This window comes from Rhinopithecus roxellana, chromosome 14 (genome assembly GCF_007565055.1).
Source record: "Rhinopithecus roxellana isolate Shanxi Qingling chromosome 14, ASM756505v1, whole genome shotgun sequence".
Lineage (NCBI taxonomy): Eukaryota > Metazoa > Chordata > Mammalia > Primates > Cercopithecidae > Rhinopithecus > Rhinopithecus roxellana.
This window is the reverse complement of record NC_044562.1, coordinates 5963360-5982679: the sequence shown is the minus strand read 5'-3', so window position 1 is coordinate 5982679 and position 19320 is coordinate 5963360. Positions and strand designations below refer to the sequence as shown.

The 19320-nt window shown below is 35.5% G+C and overlaps 1 protein-coding gene across 1 annotated transcript in view; it reads right to left on the bottom strand.

Annotated features, from left to right (window-relative positions):
- The window catches only part of LRP1B (LDL receptor related protein 1B), a 2016348-nt gene that overhangs the window by 69720 nt on the left and 1927308 nt on the right, over positions 1-19320 (bottom strand). The window contains exon 83 of the mRNA XM_030916410.1: positions 17614-17778. Coding sequence (XP_030772270.1) covers positions 17614-17778 — 165 coding nt within the window. The remainder of the gene's footprint in view (positions 1-17613; positions 17779-19320) is intronic.

Genomic DNA, 19320 nt, shown 5'->3' with positions numbered 1-19320 from the left:
GAAAAAGAAACAGTCCTGTTACAATGATTAAGGTATAGATTTATAGCAGCGATGCATCCAGGGAGCTGGGGAGTTGACCGCCCACTAGGGTAGTGCAATCTGAAAGAGAATCAGTTGACCTGAGGAAAGAAGGGGAGGCTCCATACCTTATGTTTCTGGGTTCTAAATCAGTCTAGTTTTGACAGTTTCCTTAGCTCGGACACTAAGAGTAAGGTTGTCAGACTGCCTAGATTCATAGCCTACGGGTGTCAAGTACTAATTGTGGGACCATGGGGAAATAAATATTTGTATCCCTGTCTATAAAATCAACATAACAATACTACCTACCTCCTGCAGCTGTTGGGGGAGAATCATGTAGAATAAATTAGGTAACACATGCAAAGCATTTCTAACTGTACCAGTCACATAGAAAGCACACAGTTATATTTTAGATCTGATTATTATGATTGTTATTATTATTATTTCTATTAAATGAGATTCACTTTTTTTAGGTAGGACTTATTCTGTGGTTATGTCTATCAAAGTACTTAACCATTTAAGCGAATCATCCTGAAACTTTTATTAAATTTTATATTTTATTTCCATTATTGATTTGAGATAAAGTTAAATGTGAATTTACTTTTATGGTAGTGATGGGCTAGAGCTGAAATTCTCCATCAACTTTACTCTCAGGCGCTAACATTTTTAGACTTTGAAGAATGAGTCTTTCGTCTCCCTTTAGCTTCTAAGCATGCTTAATTCTATCTTTCCAAAGGAAAGAACACACATACTACAACAGCAAACAAACCAAAAAGCAAATCTAATATCTGCCAAGTCCATCTATCTGTACAAATTTTAATTTTGGCACATCTTTGAGCTTCTTCAAAAGACAATTATACTCTCTGCTCCCAATTTAACGAATATGTGACAAAATAAAATATTCAATTATAAAAATCACTTCACTTCACAATTCCAATCCTTCACTGAAGGTACAGCTTTTCTTTTTAATATAAAAAAAGTATCTTAATGTATTACTTTCTTTGTGCTCTCAGAAAAGAGGCCAGGACCCTCAGTATGAATGTATTGCTCATATAAGACTGATTTTAATTATTTGGTGGTGAGAAAGTTTAAGAACAATGTGTAGTGTTGCCTATATATATAAATATATGTATATGTATTTTCTGTAATATGTATTTTCTGTAGTTTATATATTCTGTACTTTATATAAACTACAGAAAACAAAATGCATTAATATACACTAATATATGAATATATATGCAATAGTGTACATGTATGTGTATGTATGTGTATACATATATTTATACATATATATATACACACACATACTTTCAAAACTCACCTCTAATCACTTCCTTACTGAATCCATTAATTACTTCTCCATCATTATCTTCTTCAAATTTTCTCTTTAATTACCCAATGTTGACTAATATCTCGACCTGGAAGATCTTTCTCCCGTGACTTCTGAAACACTAGCTTTATTGGTTTATCTTTTTTTTTTCTGACTGCCTTTTTGTATAATAGTCTTTATGTTTTCTCTTTCTGTCTCTCAAAAAGTGTTCTTCCAAACTTCTTTCTGGTGATATTACCCAGTTTTATGGCTTAAATATTTATCTTTCTATCTAAATGCCTCTGTCCCAATTTTCTGATTCTGGGCTCATTCTTCTTCCTAAACGAGGAAACTTTGTCCTCAATGGCATACCTACTTTCACTAGACTATAGCTGCTTTCAGTGTTAGGTCTACTTCATATTGAAATCGCACTCTGTTTGTTAGTTAACAAAGGGTTTGCTAGATGATTACTATGAGGGTTCATTTTATGTGTCAACTAGCCTGGGCGAAGGGATGCCAAAGTAGCTGGTAAAATATTACTTCTGAGTATGTCTGTCGAGGTGCTTTTGGATGATATTGGCACTGGAATCAGTAGACCAAGTAAGAAAGATATTTCCTCACCAGTGTGGGTGGCCATCATCAACTTTATTGAAGGCCCAAATAGAATAAAGGTGGAGGAAAGGTGAATTCTCTTTCTTGAGCTGGGACATCCATCTTCTCCTGGCTGAGGACATCGGAACTCCTGGTTCTTGAGCATCCAGACTCAAAGACTTACACCAGAATTGCTTCCTCCTTCCCACTCAGTTGCCCAAGTGATTGGCCTTAGACTGAGAGTTACACAATTGGCTCCCTTAGTTCTCAGATTTTTAGACTTGGACTGAATCACATGACTGCCTTTGCTGATCCTTGAGTGTGCAGACAGTATACCATTGGATTCCTCAGGCTCCACAAGCAATGTACCAATTCCCATTATAAATCTCCTTCATATATATATATATATATATATATATATATACGGACGCACACATACACATATATATATGTATGTCTTGTTGATTCTTTTTCTTTGGATGATACAAATATATATGCATAAAATAAATGGAGATTAGTTTTATTTATTTATACTATTTTTTTCATAGATTGAAATTCTTTGTATATGTCTTCTAAAATGTTCCAGCAAGTAGTCAAACCGGAAAGTCATAAAAATAAACTTTTTTACTTTTTTTAATTTACTTATTTATTTTTTGAGACAGAGTCTTGCTCAGTCACCCAGGCGGTGGCATGATCTCGGCTCACTGCAAGCTCCACCTCCCGGGTTCACGCCATTCTCCTGCCTCAGCCTCCCAAGTAGCTGGGACTACAGGAGCCCACCACTACGCCCGGCTAATTTTTTGTATTTTTAGTAGAGATAGGGTTTCACCATGTTAGCCAGGATGGTCTCAATCTCCTGACTTTGTGATCCGCCTGCCTTGGCCTCCCAAAGTGCTGGGATTACAGGTGTGAGCCACCGCGCCCGGCCTATTTATTTTTTTTTGAGATGGAGTCTCGCTCTGTTGCCCAGGCTGAAGTGCAGCGGCACAGTCTTGGCTCACCACAACCTCCGCCTCCTGGATTCAAGCGATTCTCCTGCCTCAACCTCCCAAGTAGCTGGAATTACAGGCACCTGCCACCATGCCTGGCTAATTTTTTGTATTTTTAGTAGAGATGGGGTTTCACTATGTTGGCCAGGCTGGTCTCGAACTTCTGACCTCGTGATCCTCCTGCCTCGGCCTCTCAAAGTGCTGGGATTACAGGCGTAAGTCACTGCACTTAGCCCATAATAATAAACTCTAACAATTTAACTTGATAACAAACAATAGCTAATGTCAAATATGGTGAAGATGTAATTTAAATCACTAATCATCTATAAACAATAATAAATATTAGTAAGGTCTATATTTTATTTAAACATTGTATTGCTCATAAGAAAAATGGAAATGTCTTGGAATCTCATAGAGTTCTTTAAATTTCACTTATGTCACATGTCCCTTACATAGCAAAATCTGTGTCAGTAAAAATGGCTGATTATATAATATTTCATCACTAATATTTAAAGGAAAAACATCAATTTGGTGCAGTGCTAAATAAATTGTTTTTGGTATTGAGGAGACCTGGGAATAAAATCATGTTTGATTTTTAAATTGTGTAACTTTAGAAAACTTAGATTTCCTCTCTGCATCACATTCTGTAAGCAGTGATAGCAAAACATACTGTGTACAGGTAAAACACATGTCACAATGCCTGCCACATAGCCAGTCCACAGTAACTGGAAGTTTTACTATTAGTAGTAATATTGGCATTATTACCACTATTATTATTAAACAAATTATCTATGCTTAGGCTATTATTTAAACTTGACTGAGTATATGCCCTTGCTATGAAGCTTCATACAAAATTATATTGCTCATTTTTTCTTATTTTTATACTTTTGGACATAAGATGCCCGTAAGTCAATTCATATATCTCAGTTGAAATAATATATGTTGAAGTACATAACAATAGAATAAAATATTTTCTATTATATGGATAAATATCTGCATGGATATTGTAAAGATTTATCATTAGTTCCCATTAAAGGAGCATTAAATTTATATGATTTGGTTGCATTGTATCTCTAGTAAATGGACCTATTTACATGTCACCTTTAGTAATATAGTCATAGTCAGCTATTTCTTTGATATGGGCAGATAGTGCTGATTTTCAGTGATAATAAGTAATGTATTAGAGCACTTAATTTGGAATAATCAAGGTTCTCAGATTCTGGTCTTAATACTTAACCACTCTAGATCACATTGAAAAAATGCCACAATGTAAACATCATACAGTAATAAAAGTTAATGTATCTAAGGAATTTAGCAGAATTCTTATTTATTAAGCATTCACAATATAGCAATTGCTATATTAAAGATATAACTATGTTTATACAATTTCCAAAATAGTATACTATGCCCAATATAGAAATTACTACCTATTTGCTAATAATTGTAGAGTAAAATTTGTTGGGATACGTTTTGTCAAGTAATATATCAATCACTGTTGACACCCATTTTCTCAAAAGCAATATACTTTCATTTGAACATTGTAGAGGTATATTATGTTGATATTTTTCAATAACTTACGGTAATCCTGATGAATGTCTGCCTTTAAAAGCTAGATTTATTTTATAAACTGTTGTTAAGTTGATTATAAAAATACTACTTATTGATATAATTTAATGAATATTTAATGACAAAGTATGCAAAAAATCCTCTCTGCTTAATATTGGACTGATATGTTATGATTTATTTTCCTCTATCTACACAAGGCTTGAACAAGTATGTCTGATTGCCACAAAGGAATGCTAGCAAAAGTAATTCCTTCTGAGCTTTCTGTGACATCGGGACTGATTATTATTTCTGTGCAGTAGATACATGCTACTGAGCATTATTAGTCTGCTCTCTTTTTAAGCCAATTTTTCATTCATACTTATTTGTCTGTGTAAACTATGACACCCCCATTTAACTTGGTCCTGGTTGAGTCAGTCTGGTGCTTTCAAATTTTTGTGTTTGAGTATGATGTTTTATATCTAACTAGTTTTATGTATATACATGATTTTTTAGTTCCGTTGGTCTGATAAAAACATTGAGTGTAAGGAATAGCAGTATTTAAGTGACACTTAAACTGCAGAGCATACTTATAAATGTTTATATTTAATGCCCTTCTATGAAAATACTATCAAAATACGACATAATACTTACTCAAAACATTTTTACTATTTGTACAGTAGCCACATTCCTGTCCCTTTATATAGCATAGACATCATAAACTGAGACAAAGTACCACCACGTCATCCAGTTAGTTACAGGATTGCGATAGAAAAGCCTGTCTCCTGACCTCTTGTCCCCAAGACTACTCTCCTTTGTGAATCTGTCTTGACTTCAGACTTTGATTCATGGAATAGAAGTTCTGAATGCTTTAAAAAGAAAAAAAAAATGCTAGTCTTTTCAATAAGGAGATTTGACATTTTACTTTTCTGCTTAATGTAATGCTTTCCTGGATTTAAAGTGAGTGTCCATTTATAAATAATTTTAGCAAGTTGACTATAGCTGTCAGGTTTTCTTAAGCATCAAAAAGACTACACAGAACTATTCAGCAAAGCCTGATAAAGAAAAGGAAGAATTGTGGGCTTTATCTAGCTCGCTCCCAGGTACTTCTTAATATATTCTGATATGCTTCAAATTATAGGTCACGATTTATTTATACTTCTGGAAGGTTTATTTTCAGCCAGCGTTGTGGAAATAAGATTGAAGCATTTTTGTCTTTTCTGTGAATATAAGTAAAGTAACTTAAGCCTTCTAACATTAGTCCACAGAGCCGGAAGATTGAATAGTTTAGAACTGCTCTCACCATATGGTCCAAACAAATCACTAACTGTGACGCATGAAGCCAGCAGCAAAATTAGACAGAATCTTACTTTTATTATCTCACAGGTATTTTATGAAGATTCAAAGGGAGAGAACAGTGTCTGGCACGTAGTAAGCAACCAATAAAAATAATTGTCATGATCCTGACAACATTTTAATTTCTAATAATAGTTTCCAATAATAATTATTGTTGCTATTTTAATTTTCAATAATAACAGTAATACATGTTAATTGTGGGGTATCTGGAAAATATGCAAGTATAAAGAAGGATCTATTTCTTTATACAGACATTTTATGTATACATAATTTCCCTACTAGGCCCATATTATACAGCAGTTGTATATCCTATTGTTTTTGAATTTAAGTTTTTATCTCCAAATTTGTAAAACCACAAATAACACAATTGAATATTCTCACTTCTAAATTTGTTCTTTTTTATTACTACATAATCCTTGGGACACATTTCGAAAAGTGTTAATATTTACTCAAAGGACATTGACAACTTTTTGAACTCGTGCTGAATATTTCAAAACCACTTGCTGCAAAGTTTGCATCATGAACATTGTCTTCTGGTAGTGATTTGCAAATGCTGGTTTCCTCCATGTCTGACTGGGCTCCTTCTCTGCTTTGTGCTCCCCAAACTCCTGCATACATGTATGAGACTTATCTTTTGCCACTTTCTTATTATGCTTTCTGTGTTTTTCTACTTGCTGTGTTAGAATTATAATTTCCTATATTACATACTTGTTAAACTATGTTCTTTGTGTTTTCAATTTTAACACCATTAATTGTTTACCTGAAAATGATCATACTATCTAACACAATCTACAGATTCATCGCAATTTCTATCAAAATGCCAACGTCATTTTTCCCAGAATTAGAAAAAAACTATCCTAAAATTCATATGGAACAGAAAAAGGGCCTGAATAGCCAAAGTAATTCTAAGCAGAAAGAAACTGGAGGCATTACATTACCTGACTTCAAATGATACCACAAGTCTACAGTAACCAAAAGAGCATGGTTCTGGTATAAAAATAGATGCATGGGTCAATGGAACAGAATAGAGATCCCAGGAATAAAGCTACATGCTTACGGCCAACTGATCTTTGACAAAGTTAATAGAAACATACAATGTGGAAAGGACACCCTATTCAATAAATGGTCCTGGAGCCCTAACTCTCACCGTATACCAAAACAAACTCAAGATGAATTTAAAATTTACATGTAAGAACTGAAACTATAAAAAATGCTAGAAGAAAACCTAGGAAAAACTTTCCTGGACACTGGCCTGAGCAAACAATTCGTAACTAAAACTTCAAATGCAAATGCATCATTAACAAAAGTAGATAAATGGGACTTAATTAGACTACAACACTTCTGCACAGCAAAATAATCAACAGACTTAACAGACAACCAGAAGAATGGGAGAAATTATTCGCAAATTATGCACCCGACAAAGGGCTATAATATCCAGAATCTAAAAGGAACTCGAACAATTCAACTATAACCAATAAATAAATAACCCCATTAAAAAGTGGTTAAAGAACATGAACACTTTTCAAAAGAAAACATAAAAATAGCCCACAAGTATATAAAAAAGTTCAAAATAATCATAAGAGAAGTAAAAATCACAATGAAATATCATCTTATATCACTTAGAATGGCTACTCGTAAAAAGCCAAAAAATAACAGATGGCAAGGATGTAGAGACAAGGGAACACTTATACACTGTTGGTGGGAATGTAAATTAGTACAACCTCTATGGAAAACAGTATGGAGATTTCTCAAATTTTAAAAATAAAACTGCCATTTGATACAGAAATCCCACTACTGAGTATATTCACGTAATGGGAAAAAATATCATTATATCAAAAACATACTGCATATGTAATGTATGTTTATAACAGCAATATTCACAACAGGAAAAATATGGAATCAACCTACGTGTTCAACAACGAATGACTGGATAAAGAAAACGTGGCATACACACACACACACACACACCATGGGATACTACTTAGCCATAGAAAATAATAAAATCCTGTTTTTTGTAGAAACATGGATGAAACTGAAGGCCATTATCTTGAGCAAAACATCTCAGAAAGTCTATTACCACCTGTTCTTACTTATAAATAGGAGCTAAATAATGTGTACACATGGACGTATTGTGGAATAATAGACATTGGAGAATTGGAAAGGTGGGAGGAGGGTAAAGGATAAGAAATTACTTAATGGGTAAAATGTACACTATTCAGCTAATGGTGACACTAAAAGTCCAGACTTCAACACTACACAATATATCCATGAAACAAAACTGCACTTGTATTCCCTAAATTTACACAAATAAAAAACACAGCCCAAACAAGTCAAGTAGAACCAAATATCTAGTTTTCAGCATTCCCTAAATATAATTAATACCTATGTTAAGGGAGCTAGGATGCAAAGATGGATTTAAATAAAAGTCTTCATTTAAATGAGAAGTGAAAGTAAAGCAAAGATGGGCAGTGTAAATGTATGTTCACTCTTCAAGATATCAGTTAGGTGACTGTGTATTTTATGCTCCACATACATATATGACTTGAGATCCTTCACTACATGTGTTTTGTCATTAGTTTCATAATGTTACAAAGTTATCCAAAAATTCCTGGCTGAACTTGACTTTGAGCAATCTACCATCTGATTTGGGGACAGTTGCCAAGACAGAAAACCCTTGAATGAATGAGAAGGAATTATCTTTCCGTCTATTATTTGTCTCTTACTGTCAGGGTATTTCCCATTGCAGAGAGGATTCTGATTTTATTTCCTTCCACAACACAGGCCTCTTTCATCCTCTTGCTTTATTTCCAGGGGGAAAAAAAAAATTACTGCCAAAGTCTTCAGATATGGTGGCAGAGAGAGCTACAATGACGGCTTCTGCCTTCTTCATGTATACTTAAAATATTCAGTTCAAATGTGTTACCCACCATATCCCAAATTGCGCTTTCACCTCTTAACCTAGCTAGCTGTGCTTTTGCATATTTTCAGACTCCCAAAGTAAGATCTGCTTCCCCTCAGCATAACTCCAGACTTTAGGAGTGGAAGAAAGTAATTGGGAATGTTGTTTCAAATGTACAAACCCTCTAGTTCCATTCCTCTAAATCAACTGGGTCGGAAAGCTTGACTCACTTTGATGTAAACATTAAAAGACTAAATTACAGACCAATAGGAGTAAAAAAATACCAAACATCATGTATATACTATAGAGAATAAGTGTTCATACAAGTAAAGATTAAGTGTAAATATAGCTGTTAACAGCATAAATGTCTTAATGATATCTATGATGCATAAAAACTTTCAAAAATGTTCTCTATTTTCAATAATAAATTCCTAATACTACACTTTACTCTGATTTCAATTATTTTGTCAAAAGCAAATTTTATCTTAACTCTATCCTTCTATGAGCAAGTCATAAAAATAAACGACATGGATCCTTATTGATATAATCATCAAAATATTTCATTTTTTAGTATCTTTTTATATGAATATAGCTCATATATTTTATTTTTAGTGTTCATTATTACAAAAAATAACCTTAAGGAATGAGACAAACCCATTCCTACATGCAAAATTTTAATTATGCCTCACAGATGTGTACTTTTAATTAACTAGTGACATTTCTTTTGTTCAATTATTATTGTTCCATACAACTGTCATAAACTTATAAATTATAATTAAGCCTGCCCCAAACCCTAGTTATATAGTGTCCACATAGGTATTTGCCAAAAGGCTTAACTCTAAGTAAACCAACAATGAATAAATCCATGAATTGCTCACTGGGATTTGTTTAACAAATTAACATTTGTGTGAAGATAATGAGGTTCTGCAGTCTATAATACCAAACAATGTTTTTGTAAAACCACACTTTAAAAGTGAAAAATGCTTTTTAAGTGACTTAATTACATATGATATAATTATGAATTATTAGATGCTGTAAAATAAACTACATGTCTGTATCTCATATTGAATTCATATGAGAACTCATTTATATTAAAAAATATTTTTCCAGAACATATTATGGATGTAAATCAGGATATAATTGTGTACACAGATAAAGCTGAACTACAGATTTTGAGCACGCTCCAAGTTTTAGACAAATGATTTGAATAAAACACTAAAAGTTGTGCTGTATCTATATACAATTCTGGATGCATCAACAAGACAGCAAATTCAATGTTTTATAGAGATTTATCCCTGCGGATGCGTTGCAGGTTCAATCGATAGAAATAGTGTGGAATTTCAAATTGCTTACTTGGCCTAAATATTTCTAAATATAAATGTAGATAAATCATCCAGCTATAACACCATGGTTTTCATTTTCTCAATGAGAAAATTAAGTTACCAATAAAATAATAAAATTTCCAAACAATTCATTTTTTATGAGAAAAAAATTTTTCCCTAAAGGAGATATTATGTCTGTTACTAAAATATACTCAGGTATTCCTATAGTAACAGCAAATACTTTATTTTATTTTATTATTATTATACTTTAAATTCTAGGGTACATGTGCATAACGTGCAGGTTTGTTACATATGTATATTTGTGCCATCTTGGTGTGCTGCACCCATCAACTCGTCAGCACCCATCAACTCATCATTTACATCAGGTATAACTCCCAATGAAATCCCTCCCCCCTACCCCATCCCCATGATAGGCCCCGGTGTGTGATGTTCCCCTTCCCGAGTTCAAGTGATCACATTGTTCAATTCCCACCTATGAGTGAGAATATGCGGTGTTTGGTTTTCTGTTCTTGCGATACATTGCTGAGAATGATGGTTTCCAGCTGCATCCATGTCCCTACAAAGGACACGAACTCATCCGTTTTTATGGCTACATAGTATTCCATGGTGTATATGTATCACATTTTCTTAATCCAGTCTGTCACTGATGGACATTTGGGTTGATTCCAAGTCTTTGCTATTGTGAATAGTGCCACAATAAACATACCTGTGCATGTGTCTTTATAGCAGCATGATTTATAATCCTTTGGGTATATACCCAGTAATGGGATGGCTGGGTCATATGGGACTTCTAGTTCTAGATCCTTGAGGAATCGCCATACTGTTTTCCATAATGTTTGAACTAATTTACAATCCCACCAACAGTGTAAAAGTGTTCCTATTTCTCCACATCCTCTCCAGCACCTGTTGTTTCCCGACTTTTTAATGATTGCCATTCTAACTGGTGTGAGATGGTATCTCATTGTGGTTTTAATTGGCATTTCTCTGATGGCGAGTGATGATGAGCATTTTTTCATGTGTCTGTTGCCTGTATGAATGTCTTCTTTTGAGAAATGTCTGTTCATATCCTTTGCCCAATTTTTGATGGTGTTGTTTGCTTTTTTCTTGTAAATTTGTTTGAGTTCTTTGTAGGTTCTAGATATTAGCCCTTTGTCTAATGAATAGATTGAAAAAATTTTCTCCCATTCTGTGGGTTGCCTGTTCACTCTGATGGGAGTTTCTTTTGCTGTGCAGAAGCTCTTTAGTTTAATTAGATCCTATTTGTCAATTTTGGCTTTTGTTGCCATGGCTTTTGGTGTTTTAGACATGAAGTCCTTGCCCATGCCTATGTCCTGAATGGTATTACCTAGATTTTCTTCTAGGGTTTTTATGGTATTAGGTCTAACATTTAAGTCTCTAATCCATCTTGAATTAATTTTCGTATAAGGAGTAAGGAGAGCATCCAGTTCCAGCTTTCTACTTATGGCTAGCCAATTTTCCCAGCACCATTTATTAAATAGGGAATCCTTTCCCCATTTCTTGTTTCTCTCAGGTTTGTCAAAGATCAGATGGCTACAGATGTGTGGTATTCTTTCTGAGGGCTCTGTTCTGTTCCATTGGTCTATATCTCTGTTTTGGTACCAGTACCATGCTGTTTTGGTTACTGTAACGTTGTAGTATAGTTTGAAGTCAGGTAGCGTGATGCCTCCAGCTTTGTGCTTTTGACTTAGGATTGTCTTGGCAATGCGGGCTCTTTTTTGGTTCCATATGAACTTTAAAGCAGTTTTTTCCAATTCTGTGAAGAAACTCATTGGTAGCTTGATGGGGATGGCATTGAATCTATAAATTATCTTGGGCAGTATGGCCATTTTCACGATATTGATTCTTCCTATCCATGAGCATGGTATGTTCTTCCATTTGTTTGTGTCCTCTTTTATTTCACTGAGCAGTGGTTTGTAGTTCTCCTTGAAGAGGTCCTTTACATCCCTTGTAAGTTGGATTCCTAGGTATTTTATTCTCTTTGAAGCAATTGTGAATGGAAGTTCATTCATGATTTGGCTCTCTGTTTGTCTGTTACTGGTGTATAAGAATGCTCGTGATTTTTGCACATTGATTTTGTATCCTGAGACTTTGCTGAAGTGGCTTATTAGCTTAAGGAGATTTTGGGCTGAGACAAGGGGGTTTTCTAAATATACAATCATGTCATCTGCAAACAGGGACTATTTGACTTCTTCTTTTCCTAATTGAATACCCTTTATTTTTTCTCTTGCCTGATTGCCCTGGCCAGAACTTCCAACACTATGTTGAATAGGAGTGGTAAGAGAAGGCATCCCTGACTTGTGCCAGTTTTCAAAGGGAATTTTTCCAGTTTTTGCCCATTCAGTATGATATTGGCTGTGGGTTTGTCATAAATACTTCTTATTATTTAGAGATATGTTCCATCAATACCGAATTTAATGAGTGTTTTTAGCATGAAGGGCTGTTGAATTTTGTTAAAGGCCTTTTCTGCATCTATTGAGATAATCATGTGGTTCTTGTCTTTGGTTCCGTTTATTTGCTGGATTACGTTTATTGATTTGCACATGTTGAACCAGCCTTGCATCCCAGGGATGAAGCCCACTTGATCATGGTGGATAAGCTTTTTGATGTGCTGCTGGATCTGGTTTGCCAGTATTTTATTGAGGATTTTTGCATCGATGTTCATCAGGGATATTGGTCTAAAATTCTCCTTTTTTGTTGTGTCTCTGCCAGGCTTTGGTATCAGGATGATGTTGGCCTCATAAAATGAGTTAGGGAGGATTCCCTCTTTTTCTATTGATTGGAATAGTTTCAGAAGGAATGGTACCAGCTCCTCTTTGTGCCTCTGGTAGAATTCAGCTGTGAATCCATCTGGTCCTGGACTTTTTTTGGTTGGTACGCTATTAATTATTGCCTCAATTTCAGAGCCTGCTATTGGTCTATTCAGGGATTCATCTTCTTCCTGGTTTAGTCTTGGAAGAGTGTAAGTGTCCAGAAAATTATCCATTTCTTCTAGATTTTCTAGTTGATTTGCGTAGAGGTGTTTATAGTATTCTCTGATGGTAGTTTGTATTTCTGTGGGGTTGGTGGTGATATCCCCTTTATCATTTTTTATTGTGTCTATTTGATTCCTCTCTCTTTTCTTCTTTATTAATCTTGCTAGCGGTCTGTCAATTTTGTTGATCTTTTCAAAAAACCAACTCCTGGATTCATTGATTTTTTGGAGGGTTTTTTGTGTCTCTATCTCCTTCAGTTCTGCTCTGATCTTACTTATTTCTTGCCTTCTGCTAGCTTTTGAATGTTTGCTCTTGCTTCTCTAGTTCTTTTAATTTTGATGTTAGAGTGTCAATTTTAGATCTTTCCAGCTTTCTCTTGTGAGCATTTAGTGCTATAAATTTCCCTTTACACACTGCTTTAAATGTGTCCCAGATATTCTGGTATGTTGTATCTTTGTTCTCATTGGTTTCAAAGAATATCTTTATTTCTGCCTTCATTTCGTTATGTACCCAGTAGGCATTCAGGAGCAGGTTATTCAGTTTCCATGTAGTTGAGCGGTTTTGATTGAGTTTCTTAGTCCTGCGTTCTAGTTTGTTTGCACTGTGGTCTGAGAGACAGTTTGTTATAATTTCTGTTCTTGTACATTTGCTGAGGAGTGCTTTACTTCCAATTATGTGGTCAATTTTGGAATAAGTGTGATGTGGTGCTGAGAAGAATGTATATTCTGTGGATTTGGGGTGAAGAGTTCTGTAGATGTCTATTAGTTCTGCTTGCTGCAGAGATGAGTTCAATTCCTGGATATCCTTGTTAACTTTCTGTCTCGTTGATCTGTCTAATGTTGACAGTGGGGTGTTGAAGAATCCCACTATTATTGTATGGGAGTCTAAGTCTCTTTGTAAGTCTCTAAGAACTTGCTTTATGAATCTGGGTGCTCCTGTATTGGGTGCATATATATTTAGGATAGTTAGCTCTTCCTGTTGAATTGATCCTTTTACCATTATGTAATGGTCTTCTTTGTCTCTTTTGATCTTTGATGGTTTAAAGTCTGTTTTATCAGAGACTAGCATTGCAACCCCTGCTTTTTTTTGTTCTCCATTTGCTTGGTAGATCTTCCTCCATCCCTTTATTTTGAGCCTATGTATATCTCTGTATGTGAGATGGGTCTCCTGAATACAGCAGACTGATGGGTCTTGACTCTTTATCCAGTTTGCCAGTCTGTGTCCTTTAATTGGACCATTTAGTCCATTTACATTTAAGGTTAATATTGTTATGTTTGAACTTGATCCTGCCATTATGATATTAACTGGTTATTTTGCTCGTTAGTTGATGCAGTTTCTTCCTAGCTTTGATGGTCTTTACATTTTGGCATGTTTTTGCAATGGCTGGTACCGGTTGTTCCTTTCCATGTTTAGGGCTTCCTTCAGGGTCTCTTGTAAGGCAGGCCTGGTGGTGACAAAATCTCTAAGCATCTGCTTATCTGTAAAGGATTTTATTTCTCCTTCACTGATGAAACTTAGTTTGGCTGGATATGAAATTCTGGGTTGAAAATTCTTTTCTTGAAGAATGTTGAATATTGGCCCCCACTCTCTTCTGGCTTGGAGAGTTTCTGCTGAGAGATCTGCTCTTAGTCTGATGGGCTTCCCTTTGTGGGTAACCCAACCTTTCTCTCTGGCTGCCCTTAAGATTTTTTCCTTCATTTCAACTTTGGTGAATCTGGCCACTATGTGTCTCGGAGTTGTTCTTCTCAAGGAGTATCTGTGTGGTGTTCTCTGTATTTCCTGAATTGAATGTTGGCCTGCCCTACTAGGTTGGGGAAGTTCCCCTGGATGATATCCTGAAGAGTGTTTTCCAACTTGGTTCCATTTTCCCCCTCACTTTCAGGCACCCCAATCAGATTTAGATTTGGTCTTTTTACATTATCCCATACTTCTTGCAGGCTTTGTTCGTTTCTTTTTCTTCTTTTCTCTTTAGGTTTCTCTTCTCGCTTCATTTCATTCATTTGATCCTCAATCGCTGATACTCTTTCTTCCAGTTGATTGAGTCGGTTACTGAAGCTTGTGCATTTGTCACGTATTTCTCGTGTCATGGTTTTCATCTCTGTCATTTCGTTTATGGCCTTCTCTGCATTAATTATTCTAGTTATCAATTCTTCCCCTCTTTTTTCAAGATTTTTAGTTTCTTTGTGCTGTGTACGAAATTCCTCCTTTAGCTCTGAGAAGTTTGATGGACTGAAGCCTTCTTCTCTCATCTAGTCAAAGTCATTCTCCGTCCAGCTTTGATCCGTTGCTGGCGATGAGCTGCATTCCTTTTCAGGGGGAGATGTGCTCTTATTTTTTGAATTTCCAGCTTTTCTGCCCTGCTTTTTTCCCATCGTTGTGGTTTTATCTGCCTCTGGTCTTTGCTGATGGTGACGTACTGATGGCGTTTTGGTGTGGGTGTCCTTCCTGTTTGTCAGTTTTCCTTCTAACAGTCAGGACCCTCAGCTGTAGGTCTGTTGGAGATTGCTTGAGGTCCACTCCAGATCCTGTTTGCCTGGGTGTCAGCAGCAGAGGCTGCAGAAGATAGAATATTGCTGAACTGCGAGTGTACCTATCTGATTCTTGCTTTGGAAGCTTCCTCTCAGGGGTGTACTCCACCATGTGAGTTGTGGGGTGTCTAACTGGGGGATTTCTCCCAGTTAGACTACTCAGGGGTCAGGGACCCACTTGAGCAGGCAGTCTGTCCGTTCTCAGATCTAAACCTCTGTGTTGGGAGATCTACTGCTCTCTTCAAAGCTGTCAGACAGAGTCGTTTGTGTCTGCAGAGGTTTCTGCTGCTTTGTTGTTGTTGTTGTTGTTTAGCTGTGCCCTGTCCCCAGAGGTGGAGTCTTCGGAGACAGGCAGGCCTCTTTGAGCTGCTGTGAGCTCCACTCCGTTCGAGCTTCCCAGTGGCTTTGTTTACCTACTTAAGCCTCAGTAATGGTGGGCGCCCCTCTCCCAGCCTCGCTACTGTCTTGCCGTTAGATCACAGACTGCTGTGCTAGCAATGAGGGAGGCTCCGTCTTCATGGACCCTCCCAGCCAGGTGTGGGATAAAATCTCTTGGTGTGCCCGTTTGCTAAGACCCTTGGTAAAGCGCAGTATTGGGGTGGGAGTTACCCGATTTTCCAGGTATTGTGTGTCTCAATTCCCCTGGTAGGAAAAGGGATTCCCTTCCCCCTTGCGCTTCCCAGGTGAGGGGATGCCTAGCCCTGCTTCAACTCTCGCTGGTCGGGCTGCAGCAGCAGACCAGCACCAATTGTCCGGCACTCCCTAGTGAGATGTACCCAGTACCTCAGTTGAAAATGCAGAAATCACCTGTCTTCTGTGTCGCTGGCGCTGGGAGCTGGAGACTGGAGCTGTTCCTATTCGGCCATCTTGCTCCACCCCCGGAATTAAAAAACCAGAAAATACTTTATGAACTAGCCTCCCTTAGGAGTATAAAAATCTGTGGTAAGACTCCTGGTGCCTTTTATATTTCAATCTAATCAAACTCCTGAATATTTTTTCAGAATGCTATTAGGTAGTTAGAATAATTTCACTATGAATTAATAAGACAAAATATAGACATAAAATTATCAAACTTTTCCTATTAGAATGCATTTCAGAAACAGCTTGACTTTTCTGATACACACTGAAAATTCTTCATGTAACTCTTTCAGTTAGCAATACATTAAATACTTCAAAACGTAACATAAACAATAGAAGCAGTAAGAACTCCCAGTAAGATAGAAATTAACCATGTAGTGGAAAGTGAATATAATATAGAGTGATTTTCCATTTGACTAAATTTGCATTTATGTTAGTAAAATTAAATGCTCTTGAATCACACTATAATAGCTGTATAATATCCCTTGCACTGAATATTGGAATTTGCAAATTAGATTTTATTCATTGGAGTTATTTTTTCTTATGGAATATATTTTAAGTTTAATACAAGTCAGTGGAAGAGTATGTTTCTATGTTCGTTTATGTGCTGCATAGAACACTTTCTGCAAACATGGCTATTGTATAAATTAATAATAATCTCAAATATATCCTAAGATGTAGAAACCTTGAATTTTCAAAGCATGTTATATGACACAGTGTGATGCCAAAAGAGTAGTTACAATTTTAGATGGGAATCAGGATGCTATCAGATTCTCTGTTATTGTATGTTTACATTTAAAATAATCCTAATTTTCAATAACAATTGATTTTTAGCATTAGGAAAACTATTTGTGCAACAACAACAACAACAAAATATCCATAAATTTTGGGGTAAAACATAGTAAGCCTGGAAAATTGGTTCTACTAATCATTCTGAGCCGGGGCAAATTATCTATAAACACTGAGCCTGTCACATGGTACATGCTCAATCCAGAGTAATGACCATTAGTATTGTTAAATTTTTGGCTTGAACTTTTATATACTGAATTTAGAACAAATGCCATTGATTTAATTTTGTGTTAGTATATTGTGTTAGTCTATTCTTTATTAAGATACTAGGAAGTATGTTTGTAACATTATTTTTGATTCATATATAAGGAAAAATACAATGACACTGAAATATTTACCTAGAACTGATGGTACGCAAGTTCCTCCATTCTGGCAGTAGTTGCTACAGTGGTTGACTTCACATCTTTCTCCTGAATAACTAGGCCAACAGTGACACCTCAAATCACCCTTCTCATTTAAAATGCATCTTCCTCCATTTTCACAAGTTAACTTACATGAATCATCTGTTTATGAGAAGAAATGTACAAATTAGCATGTTTTCAGGGAGTAATTTAATATACATTTTCAAATAGATACAATATTTAAATACTAGAATCTTTTTTCCATAAAATAATTACCCCAAGTACAAAAGTAGAAAAAATTAAATACTATCTGAAAACAGATAGATTCTAGTTGTTGAATGGTAAATATACATATTAATTTTGAATGGTAAATATACATATTCTTCTTTAAATTTAAAGCATTATTAACTTTTTCTTTTATTTGTAAAATATTGAATAGTAAAACTAACTGAAACTTTCTAAAAGTAATATATTTTCATCTTCTTTCTTTCTTTTATTTTATTGAGACAGGGTCTTGCTCTGTCACCCAGACTGGTGGGCAGTGGCATGATCACAGCTCACTGACGCCTCAGCTTCCTGGGCTCCAGTGATCCTCCCACCTCCGCTTTCCAAGTAGCTGGGACTATATTTTTTTTTAATTTTTTGTAGAGACAGCTTCTCACTATGTTGCCTAGGCTTTTAAAAGTAGTATTTTCCAACCAAGAAATTTTCCTTATAATATGGACAAACATAGCTTATTTTTAGGAGTAGTTGATATTAAAAAAGTAAACTTTAAATTTGTAAGTTACATTTATAGCATATGCACACACACACACACTATTTGTTCTATAGTGTATGCATGTGTGAATATACATAGTATAGAGAAATGTTTACATGAAGAGATACTCTTTGATGTTGGTCCTTATTAACCATATATAAATGTCCCAAACTAAAAGTCATTGAGATTTGGTACAAGTTGGTTATAGAACAGTGTTAGAAACATTTCCAAATGTAACCTTTGTCCCAGATGATTCTGTACAGTCTACCTACTTAACATTTTCACTCAGAATAAAAAAGGCTGGACATTCCTTGTGGTAGCAAAATTATTTTTAACAATATGGTAAGTATGATTTATGATAAAGATAGGTTTGGAATCATTTTCGAGGTTATTTTGCTATACATGTTGACATGGCCTTCTCCATTAGAAATGCTGCTTTGCTTTGAGCAACATACAGTGTTCAATGGAACAAATCTGATTGAGATAGTTGTAATAGGCATTCTATTCTAGAATATGCCCTTTACTATAATAATGCCCATTTTATGGTTAAAGTAGGTAAAATCAAAGCAATCTATAATCCTTATTCAAGATGCACTGGCACATACATGACAGAAGCTTGAATATATCACTGAAATGATTTCAAGAGCATCTTTAAGTACCTTAGTGGCTTCAAATGACAAAATGATTCAAGTATCACGTCCATAGTCATAAATAGAAACTGTCAGCAGTGCCATACAATTCTGGGACTTGCCCCATTGAAGAGAAAAGTTTCTAATACATTGTCATGTAGGCAGGCTTCAGATTGGCATTGCTGAAGTTTGTATTAATATGAAGAACTCTCTCATGATGTAAAAATAAATGTATTATAAAAAATTACAGTGGTATAGTGAGACCTGTGTTTAGGTCCTGGTTCTGCCGCTTACTAGGCATACAAGTTAACTGCTTTG